We start from the raw sequence: 11,020 nt of genomic DNA on the forward strand, positions 1-11,020 counted from the left end.
TCCTAAGTGGACTCACGGTCGTGTTAACTTGCATTTTGTGACTAGGTCATTATGTTTGAGAACATTTGTATTTCTTTGTGGACATTTTTTTAATGATACGAAGAAGTTCTTTTTGTATTAAAGACATCAGCTGAGTGTTAGTTGAGAGGATTTATTTCCAGTCTTTTGATGGCCTTTTGACTTAGTGTAAGGTGACTTTATCAGGTGAAAATGGGCAATCTTTTTTGAGTCGCATTTAGTGGTGTACTGATGTTGGCTCTTATAGTTGGCAAGAGCCAGATACGTCCATCTTTTCCAAATTCTAGGTTCAGTGACTTCAAATTGGTTGCTTTGAATTGGCCAAAATGGGAGTATTTACACCAAGGAAATTGGCAAATACACAAATCAGAGCTTTTTTCCTCCCCTTAATGAACAGGCTGTTAAACATTTACTAGTAAACCACTGGTGGCATTTACCAATATTTTCATTCATGCCTCTGACTTTTGCCTGAATATGAGGTTAATATTATATTTAAATCTCCTATCATTTTTTTCTAGCAGCCTCATATATAAACACTCCCAAACACACCCACTCACTCAAGCCTTGCAGAAGTATTTGTTTGCCTGAGCATGCAGGTCATTTCACACCTCAGCCGTAGTTGCACCTCTTGTACCTCCCTCCACAAGGTCCTTCGATCAGCATCATCCTCTGGCCAGTTCCAACGCATTCTCATGCTCTGGTTAAGGCTCTCCTCCTCCAGGAAGCCCTCCATATCCTGAAAGTCTCAACGCACACCTGTCCTCAGGGCTCCCTCAGCCTGATTTGTCCCCATCATAAACCATATCAGATTGCTCTGTGAGTACCAGCTTTTGGGTATCTCGCTCACAAGACTGTGAGTTGTCAGACACAGCTAAATTAGATAGATCTTAGTGAACCTTTGTTGAAAGACAAAACGGCAAGGCTCGTAGAGGCAAATCTGGGACCTGCATCAGCACAGATGTCCAAGACGGGAGGTGTGGGGACCAAAGTTGTTCAGGAGAATGCACAACAGCCACTTGGAAAGGCTCCTAGCACTGTCCCCTTGGGGGCTGACTGCAGGTGCTATGAGACCATCGGGCAGTGGAAGAGAAGAAACAGATCTACATGATGCAAGGAAAGAGAGCGAGAGAAAGAGAGAGAGAACCTCTAATGAGATCCTGGGCTCAGCGTTCTTTCTCTCTTGCCAGGACCTGAAACTCTGGGCAACGGCTCCTCTCTTCCAGTCCAGGAGGGCCAGTCCCTGCGCCTGGTCTGTGTCGCCAACAGCAACCCTCCTGCCATGTTGAGCTGGACCCGGGGGAGCCTGCGCCTGAGCTCTTCCTCACCCTCGAACCCTGGGGTCCTGGAGCTGCCCCGGGTGGAGCTGGGGCACCATGGGAAATACGTCTGCCGAGCTCAGCACCTGTTGGGCTCCCTGCAAGCCTCCTTGAGCCTCTTTGTGACCAGTGAGTGGGAACACACCTGGGGAAGGATGCCTGGGTCCTTGGGAGGAGAGAGGCTCTTCTGATCCCACTGCTCTCTCTCCCCACAGACCCCTACAGCTGTTAGGTCCCTCCTGCTCCTGGGGGGGGGGGGGGGGCAGGGTCTGGGTGGCGTACTGGGGACTGTTCTTAGAGACATGGCCAGTGTTGAGATGGAGAGAACACTCACACTTCACCACCTGGCTCATGGCCACCCCATCCTACTGCAGGAGGCCCCTTATTTATTTCTGTTCCAGGTGCTCCACAGAACATGACCGTCCACGCCTTCCGGGGAAACAGCACAGGTAGGAGAGGCCTGGGTGGAAGTGAGGTCTCAGAAGTCTATTCAGGCGACAGAGTGGAGGTTGGACAGAATGCACTCACTCTTCATCCCTTCTCTAGTTCCGCCTCTGTCCTCCCCCCTCCCATCCCCTGGCAGGGTCACTGGGAATTCCTACTTGATCCTTCACTGTCACCTCTAGTTGCTTCTCTCTCCCGACCTTCCCTCTCCCCTCTTGGTCCCATGACATCTTTTCCCTGATTCCTTTCCTCTTCTCTGACTGTGCCGTCTCCATCTCACACAAGGAGACTGAGTCCCCAGAACTCTGTACCAGCCTCTGGCTGCTTTCTGCATCACCCTACAGCTCAGCTCATCCACGCTGGTGCTTGCAATCCAACCTCCGCCTTGAAGACAGTCACAAATCCCTGTCAGATCCAGATGGTCCTGAGTGTCCTGCTCTCCCCCTTCCCAGGCCACTCCCACCCAAGTCACCTGAGTCAATATGCTGGAAGTGACTTCAGACATCTCTGTATGTCACCCCACACTTCCGATGACTTGGTGAGTTTTGAAAACTTGAATTCCTGAAAATGTCTCAAATCCCTCTCTTCCTCCATCCCCATGGCTGCAGCCCCACCTTAGGCCTCCATTCTTGCTCTCACTGGAATGAGTGAGACCTGGACAGGACCAGCCCCCTCTCTGGACTGGCAGCTTCCATTTTCTCCTCCTCCACCTGCCAGAATTTGGACCCCAGACCTGACCCTCTTACTTCCCCGATCAGAACCCTCCCAGGGCCCCCTGTGAACCTTAGGGGAGAGGCTGAGAGCATCATCTTGTGGAAGCCTCCAGATGGTCAGACCTATGCGTGTCAGCCCCCTGCATGGTTCACACATCAAGGTCCTCCTCCTGGGATGGTCCCTCCTGTGTCTAGACACGGCCAACTCTTCCTCAGACGTCCATTTCCCATCCTGCATCCTCCAGTTGCCTCTCCTTTCCCCACCTCACTTCACGATCTTCACCCTGCTCAGCCCTTGCTTGCAATGCTGTCTCAGGAACACTATTCTCCATTCCTGTGTCTGTGGGAGGGCAGAGGGAGAGAGGGCTTCTCAGCCCTGCCCTATGGCTCTCTCTGTCTCCCTAGTCCCAGAGGTCCTGGGCAATACCACCTCCCTGCGAGTCCAGGAGGGCCAGTCTCTTCGCCTGGTCTGTGACACTGACGGCAACTACCCTGCCAGGCTGAGCTGGTCCCGGGGAAGCCTGACTCTGATCCCCACGCAGCCTTTGGATCCCAGGGTCCTGGAGCTGCCCCGGGTGGTCTTAGGGGACGGAGGAGAATTCACCTGCCGAGCTCAGCACCCTTGGGGCTCCTACCACAGCTCTGTGACCCTGGTTGTTCAGGGTGAGTACAGCAGGACACCTGCGTTCTAGGTGGGGCCGTGAGCAGGCTCAGATGTGGACTTTAGGGAACTCATCCCTCCATCCTTCTCCCCCCTTTTCTCCCACAGGTATCTCCTGCTCCTGCCCCCACATCTCTGGGGAGCAGCGGGGCACCTGGCCTCTAGTCCTCACCCTGCTCAGGGGGGCCCTAATGGGGGCTGGCTTCCTTCTCACCTATGGCCTCACCTGGATCTACTACACCAGGTGAGAAGCCCTTCTCAAGGTGTCCTACACCTTGGGGACCTTGTGTGGCTTCACGCATCTTCTCCTCTCCAGAACAAACTCTCCACGGCATCAGTCCCTCATTGAAGAACTGTGTTTCCCCCACAGGTTCAGAGGCTCCCAAGGGGACAGTGCTTCAAGGCGTGACTGAGCCCCCTTAAATCGAATTGCAGTTCATGTAATATGTTGCTCTTGTCTGCTTACCTTCATGTGGTTAATATATTGTTATAAATCCCATGATATTTTATTTTTACAAGTTTATTTTAAAGAGATATTTTTAATGAGAAAATAAACTCTTTAATATGGATCCACATATTAACCATTTCAATGGCTCTTCATTCCTTTTATACATTCCAATGTCTCCATTATATCATTTTCCTTTTGCCTGAAGATCTTTTCTTATATTTCTACTAGCGCAGGTGCGCTAGGGATGAACTGCCTCGGGTATTGTTGGTCTGGAAAAATGTTCATTTACATCAGCTTTGGAAAGATCTGTTTATTGGATCAGGAATTCTAGGTTAACGTTTTCCCCTTCCTGTTCTTCCAATTCTTTGGCTTGCCTAGTTTCTTAAGAGAATTCTACTGTAATGTTCATCCTTCTTTGCGGTTGTCTTTTTCTTTGACTGGTTTGAATATTTTCTCTTTTTTCCTGCGTTTAAATGGTTTGAGTATGTGGGCCTTGGTGTGGGAGGTGTGTGTGTGTGTGTGTGTGTGCTCCCACAGCTCCACCCAAGCCCTCTGTTCCCCCTTGGTGAAGGCGTCCTCCTCCAGGGCCGACCATGCCGCCTTGTCTACCACGTTCTTCCCGCCCAGCCCTGCACATCTCTCCTGCTCTGGACAATGGCACCTCCATCCCTGTTAGTTCCTAGAGTCAGGGTTCTGGGAGTCACTCTAGCCACCTCCCTCCCTCCCCCTCCACACCTCCGTTCAAATTTCCCCCCCTGAAATTGTCTGAAATCCCTTCTTACCTCCATCACCAAGGCTGCTGTCTTCACCCAGGCTGCGGTCTCCCTCCTGAACGATCCCAACAGTTTCTTCTGTGGCCTCTTGTCCTCCAGTCTCTGGCTTCCAGCTCTTCCCTACACTGAGCTCGGAGGAAGCATGTTGATATCTATAAGACCCTGCTCCTTTCCTGCTCAAAAACTTTCCATGGCTTCCCATTGCCCTCAGATAAAGCTCAAGTTTGTCTGTCTTCCCCACAGCTGGAACTAGTTGAAGGTCAAAACTGATTCAAAGATCATATTTTATGTTAGTTTGTGAATGGATGAAGGAATGAGTGCATGAAATGAGTGAAAGTGTGTGTTGCTTTTCCTGCCGCATCTGAACCATTTCTGCCTCTGGCGCCCATACAGGCCACCCTGAGACCCACCTCTAGCAGGCCACCTCCAGGAGGGTCCCAAAGCCTTGATTCTCTGGGAGCTGGCCAGGTGGGACCTGCTTCTCCAGTGCAGATGATTGTGTATGAGCCCAGGAAGCAAGGCTTAGAGGCTCTCATCCTTCTTTGCTGCCTTACTTGGACAAGCCACTTGCCTCCTGGAGTACTGTGATTTACAAGAAATATGTTTGGTCCTTCAGATGACTAAAATATATACTTCTCGTAGATGTGTGGTCTTCCTCCACAGTTTCTGGCTCACAGCTCCCAAAACCCTTGGAATTTCTAGTTCATGTTAATAAAGGTGACTTTTGAACCCTACCCAAAGGTGGGGGCTGGTTGCCAGGAGAACCAGCCATGTGATCAGAGGATTGGAACTTTCTGTCCCACCCCCTGATTTCCAGGGAGGGGAGGGGGCTTGAGGTTGAATCAATCACCCATGGCCAATGACTCGGTCAACCATGACTACACAATGAAGCCTCCCTAAAAACCCACAAGGCCCTCAGGGCAGGGCATTTCAGAAAGCTTCTGGGTTGGTGGACACATGATGGTCCTCGGAGGGTGACACATCCAGAGAGGGCCTGGCAACTCTGCACCCCTCCCCTCATACCTCGCCCTAGACATCTCTTCCCTCTGCATGTTCATCTGTATCCTTGATCATATGCTCTAATAAACTGGTAAACCTAAGTGTTACCCTGAGTTCTGTGAGCTGTTTGAGCAAATTAATCCAACCCAAAGAGTGGGCCGTGGGCAATCACAGTTTGTAGCCAGGTGATCTGAAGTACAGGTGACAACCTGGACTTACGGCTGGTGTCTAGGTGAAGGGTGGTCTTGTGGGACTGAGCTTTTTACCTGTAAAATCTGATTCTGTCTCCAGGTAGACCGTGTCAGAGTTGAGCTGAAGTCTCAGATGCCCTGCTGACTTCTGAGATCCACGTGATGGTATGCAGAAGCCCTCCACACACACACATTGGATTTGGGTCCAGGAACCCCTTTGCAGCTGGATATGAATGTTTGGAGGTAGGAGAGATGTCCAGGGTGAAGACGTGAAAACGTATAGCCCAGGTAAAGTGATGACAAAAGATGAGGCAAAAAACCAAGAAGGGTATGATAAGAGAATGGTAATTCTTCAAAATATTAAAGATAGAATCACCATATAACCTGGCAATTCCACTTCCGGGTATTCATCCAAAAGATTTGAGAGCAAGGACTCAAACAGATATTTGCACACCCATGCTCACAGCAGCGTTGTTCACAACTGCTTAATGGTGCAAGCAACCCAGTCTGAATGGATGGGTGGATAAACACAATGTGATGTGTACCTACCGTGGAATATTCTTCAGTATTAAAGAGGAAGGAGTCCTGACATGTGCTGCCACATGGATGAAGCTTGAGAACCTTAGGGTAAGTGAAATAAATCAGTCACAAAAAGGGCAAAAACTATCTGATTATAACACTTATGGGAAGTATCTAAAGTAGTCACATTCCTAGAGACACACAATGGGATGGTGGTTGCTAGGGGCTGGGAGGTGGAGGGAAATGGGGAGTTTCTGCTTAATGGGAATAGAGTTTCAATTTGCGCAACTCGGAAAGACTTGTTGCTTTGTTTTTTTGACTAGATGTCAAAAAAATCCCATACTCCTATTGTAGAAAATACCCAGTGTGGTACCAGGACACACAGCAAACTCACCAGTGACTGCAGCATTAAAGCCAGACAGGATTGAGTGTTTGGGGAGGAAGTGACTCCACTGGGTGGGAATATCTCATGGGCATGGACCAGGTCAGTCGACTCCTTTCGTGTCTCCAGCCTTCCTGACACAGAGATGCTCACTCAGTGTTTGAGGAATAAATGATTGCCCCTGTCACCTCATCTAGGACCCACTTCTTTTCCTCTGCCCCAGACACTCACGCAGACTCTAAAGAATCCCCCATCTGGCAGGACCCACCATCTAAGCTCTAGATGAGGCTGTGACCCACTGAGGTCAAGCAGAAGCTCAGCAGCTCCCTGATGTAGACAACAGGACTCAGAAATGCAACTCAGATGGGAAGCCCTTACAGACTCGCTGTGTCCCATTCCTCACATGTCCTCAGAGGTCCTGGTCCAGGCTCTGGTGCAGGAGGGAAGCCCCAAGATGGGGGCAGGACACGGGGTCTGCTCCTTGTCTGCTCCCCTCTAAGAGGATGTCAGGGTCTCTGGGCCGTGGAGTGTCCATCCATGCAGTGCAGAGGTGGGGCAAGCTCAGGCCTGCGGTTCCTCTTCTGTGAAGAACCGAGGTTGTGTGCTCCTCCCCAGCTTCCCACGGGTTTGCCCGCAACCTCCTCTCCCAATAACCTTCTCCTTCTCTTTTCAGACACAGGACAGATGCCCAGAATCCTCCATCTCAGAGATGCTGCTGCACCTGCTGTGGGCAGGTGAGTGGGTCTAGGGGAGAGTGAGCAAGCAGGGTGGGGGCTGTAGCTGATCCTCATTTTCCCACAGGGCCTTTGTCTGAGGGCCTGGCTGAGTAGGGAACCTAGAAGGACACAAGCTGGAGCCAGAAAAAAGTGTCCAGGAGGCTCTTACCTTCCCCATCAGGGCTGAGACCATCCTCTCCTGCCCAGAGGCACTGGAACAGGTGGACAGAATGGGAGAAAAGGGATCCAGGCATAGTGTCTGATAGTGCTGACCCTGACACTCAGTTTTCCCCTTTGTCAAATGTGAGGACTAGCCTTCTCACCTTCAGAGTTGTTTTTTTGTTTCATTTGGTGCAGCTTGCATGAAGTAAACTACTTAAAGGAGCAATACAGAGGCCAGTATACAGAGTCTTAGCAAGAACATCCCCTTGACCTGTGGCTCAGCCAGGTGGAGCAGACAGACATCACCCTGAGGAAGGACAATGCTTGAGAGGGAACAGGAGAAGCGGGAGAAGGAGCAGAGAGAGGAGGCCAGGTCCACTTCTGATTGTCACCTTCTCCCCTGGCTCCATCCATCCCCACCTCTTTGCCCTCCTGGCCCCAAACCCAAACCATGACCCTCAGCTCAGACCCTTCTGCAGAGGTTCCTGAGCTCCAACCCTGACCCTGTTTCAGCACCACGGACAGAACCGGCTCCCTCGCCTGGGTCTCCCCAGGGTTCAGAGTGCCTCCTGGTGGATGGAGCCCCCCCCCCCCCTCGCCCCCGGGCACCACCCACTTACCAGCCACTGGTGCAGAGTGGAAGGAGCCTGGGGAAGGGTCTGGTGACATCTTAGGTCAATGATACTGGTCAGGGGTGTCCAGGATATTCCATGGTGTTAACTAGGGATTGGTTGTTGTCCTGAGGTGAGGTTGGTTTAGCCAAGGGTGTCCCCAGTAATTAGACGGAATTACAAAGTTAGCCTTGGATCGTTATGGATAAGAAAGCGTTAACCACTCAAAGAGGAAGTCCTTATGGTATTTTACAACTGTTGCAAGACAATGGGCGAAATAAACATTCCTTTTATCTTATTTTATTGAGGAAGGTTAGCCCTGAGCTAACATCTGCTGCCAATCCTCCTCTTTTTGCTGAGGAAGCCTGGCTCTGAGCTAACATCCGTGCCCATCTTCCTCTATTTTATATGTGGGACTCCTGCCACAGCATGGCTTGCCAAGTTGTGCCGTGTCCACACCCGGGATCCCAACCTGGGGACCCCAGGCTGCTGAGAAGCGGAATGTGCGCACTTAACTGCTGTGCCACTGGGCTGGCCCCTAAACATTCCTTTTAATTCTGTACTTGTACTCACCCAGCCTGAACCCCACCCATCCCTGCAGGAATGCTTTCTGTCTTTCTCTGTCTGAGCTGATTTTCACCTTTTCAGTCTGAGACAGGTTTTTCCCCTTTCCAGGTTTTCTCACATTTCTGTCTGGAGCCCTCTGGTCTCTTGTTAGGTGTTCTCAACCACTCCAGGGCTCACACTCCAAGTGTGCCCAGACACTTGCTGTGGTTACTAGCCCAGGCTGTCTGGAGCCCCAGAGTCATGAAACAGCTGGAAGTCTGCATCCTAAAAGGAGTGGAAACAGGAACATCATATCTTCCCAACTTTCTCCTACATGTGCCTCTCTGTCCTTCCTCCCCTTGCTCAGGAGTGCCCACTGGGGCCGGGCTTCCTCCTGCCCTATGGCCTCTCCAGGATCTGCTACATCAGGCCATCAGGGACCTCTCCAGGTAACCCCTTACTTGAGTCCCCCAAACACCAGAACATGGTTCACCAGCTTGTCACCTCCAGAGCCAGCATTCTACAAGACTCTGACCTCACTCCTGTTTTTCCTGGCAATGTAGGGGGCCTTTGGAATATGAGGGATGAGGAAAACTTGAGCTCCTTTTCCCCTCAGGACAGGAGAAGGTGCTGGACATGGAAGCCTGAAAGGAATGGACAGACACGGGGACACCATGATCACTGTCTCCCAGACCTCTCTCCCCATCCCTAACATAACCGTGCACTTTAGGGAAGCACTTTGCTGAGTTGACCCTGAAACTATGCAGAGAAACAAATGAGCAAACTTATTTACCTCTCACTTCTACTCTTCCAAACTATTCCCTATGGCTATGAGGGAGTAGAGACAGGGAGAGGAAAAACATATATACATAATTTTTTTTACCAGAATTAAAGCAATACTTGATCCAAAACTCTGCTACTTGTGTATTTACCTGTATGTAGATTTCGGAAGCCTGTCATTGGGCACATACTCATCACCTGCGGTGTAATTTATCATTAGGATGCAAGGCCAGTCTACAGCACTTACGTGAGATGCACAGTCTTGCCTCCAAGGACTCACTTTCTAAGGTTGAAACTTAAATACATGGTTAAAGAAACTTGTCTTCCCGCCTGCTCTCTGCTCACCTCCAATCTGTCTCCAAACAGAAGCCAAAATGAATTCTAAAAACCCAATGATGTCTCTTTTATGCTTCCAACCCTCCAGTGGCTCCCAGCTGCCAAACAGAAACAGCCCAAATCCTTTAAGATGAGCCCAAGGTGTCACACGGTCCATCTTATTTGGCCTAGGGGGACCTCTTTCTAATGACTAGAACACATCACAAACCAAATGCCAACACATGCACAGAGGTACACACAAATTTGTTCATTTATTCTATCAAAGGATAATTTTGTTAAAAGGTAAAATCATGACTGTCACATAGATATAAAATGAACAGGAGCTAAAGATTTTTTTTATGGTGGGAAAAACACCACATAACTTGAGATCTACGCTCTTCAACAATTTTTACATGTGTGGTAGTGTTAGCTATAGGCACTATATGGTACAGTGGATCTCTAGAAATTTTTCCCCTTCCATGACTGAAATTTATACTCATTGAACAGCAACTCATTTTATATAACTCACTAATGGGAGAACCAGGCAGAAACGGAAGATGTGCATATGTATATGGAGTAAAGTAGTGTTGAAATGAATTTGTGAATGCATGTGAAAGTGGCATGGTGGGGGGATTCAAGCAGCCTCCCAGTGAACAGAATGTGCATGTCTGTGGCCATGAGCTATTTGCATTGCTATTAATTATACACAAATTTTAGCATTGTAAAACAGCTCAAAGGCAATAAAATGCTATAATCAAATAACTCCAGAAGAGAATGCTCTAAAGAACGCATAGTTTTCCATTGAAGACAGCCACTCATCTCATCTTGCTTCTTCTGAATTTACTTAAAAATCTTAAATCAAATATTTATTGATCATCTAATATATGCCAAGCAGTTTTCTAGGCAGAATAGATTCCGCAGTGAATGGAAGAGATACAAGATCCTTTGCAAAGCTTACATTTTAATGGCAGGAGAGACAGCCAAAGAATAATTATGTAGATTATATAGATTATATTGACTGGTGATAAGGAGTTTGGACAAAAATGAAACATGAAAGATAATATAGGGAATATGGGAAAGATTATACTCTTCAGTATGTTCCGTGGACATTAACATTGAGAAACTGACATTTGAGTATGTACACATATGCTCACACACAGTAGGCACTTTACACAGACACATACAGCTTAGACATGCACACAGAAACACCACAGATGCACATATATATGCACACAGAGGCACATGTGATACGGCTCAACTCAAGGTTGACATAAGAGAAGCCATATTGTAGAAAGGAAACCATATTGTAACTTTAAGTGTCCTCTGACTGCCTAGCGCCAGACATGCTTTGTAGATTTTGTGGCCCCTCTCAGCTGTTCTAAGTTGCTAACTGTTCTTTTGAGTTCCTTAGGAATGTGATGAGCCC

The 11,020-nt window shown here is 49.0% G+C and overlaps 2 protein-coding genes across 8 annotated transcripts in view; both read left to right on the top strand.

The window, feature by feature from the left end:
* The first annotated feature begins 6 nt into the window (after positions 1-6).
* On the top strand, positions 7-7,190 carry LOC124250714 (sialic acid-binding Ig-like lectin 14). 7 transcript variants are annotated; one of them, XM_046682859.1, is made up of 6 exons: positions 7-834; positions 1,206-1,463; positions 1,736-1,783; positions 2,897-3,154; positions 3,261-3,396; positions 3,523-3,721. In XM_046682859.1, exons 2-6 carry the CDS (start codon positions 1,298-1,300, stop codon positions 3,563-3,565), a joined length of 651 nt encoding a protein of 216 aa, XP_046538815.1. In that variant the 5' UTR covers positions 7-834; positions 1,206-1,297; the 3' UTR covers positions 3,566-3,721. The 7 variants fall into 7 exon arrangements, 6 of the variants coding, with proteins under 6 accessions (XP_046538815.1, XP_046538810.1, XP_046538812.1 ...); XM_046682856.1 differs by lacking the exon at positions 7-834 and having other exon boundaries at positions 1,385-1,463; positions 2,231-3,154; XM_046682854.1 differs by lacking the exon at positions 7-834 and having other exon boundaries at positions 1,363-1,463; positions 1,736-3,154.
* Positions 6,558-11,020, top strand: part of LOC124250324 (sialic acid-binding Ig-like lectin 11) — a 20,603-nt gene continuing 16,140 nt past the window's right edge. Inside the window, exons 1-2 of the mRNA XM_046682130.1 lie at positions 6,558-6,566; positions 7,138-7,198. Of these exons, the coding sequence (XP_046538086.1) occupies positions 6,558-6,566; positions 7,138-7,198 (70 nt within the window). The remainder of the gene's footprint in view (positions 6,567-7,137; positions 7,199-11,020) is intronic.

This window comes from Equus quagga, chromosome 13 (assembly GCF_021613505.1).
Source record: "Equus quagga isolate Etosha38 chromosome 13, UCLA_HA_Equagga_1.0, whole genome shotgun sequence".
In the NCBI taxonomy this organism is placed as follows: Eukaryota; Metazoa; Chordata; class Mammalia; order Perissodactyla; family Equidae; genus Equus; species Equus quagga.

Coding starts and splice junctions, on each gene's coding strand:
- LOC124250714 (XM_046682854.1), top strand. CDS start 2,605: ATGGTCAGACCTATGCGTGTCAGCCCCCTGCATGGTTCACACATCAAG. Junction 3,155..3,260: donor TGTGACCCTGGTTGTTCAGG/GTGAGTACAGCA, acceptor TTTCTCCCACAG/GTATCTCCTGCTCCTGCCCC. Junction 3,397..3,522: donor ACCTGGATCTACTACACCAG/GTGAGAAGCCCT, acceptor TTTCCCCCACAG/GTTCAGAGGCTCCCAAGGGG.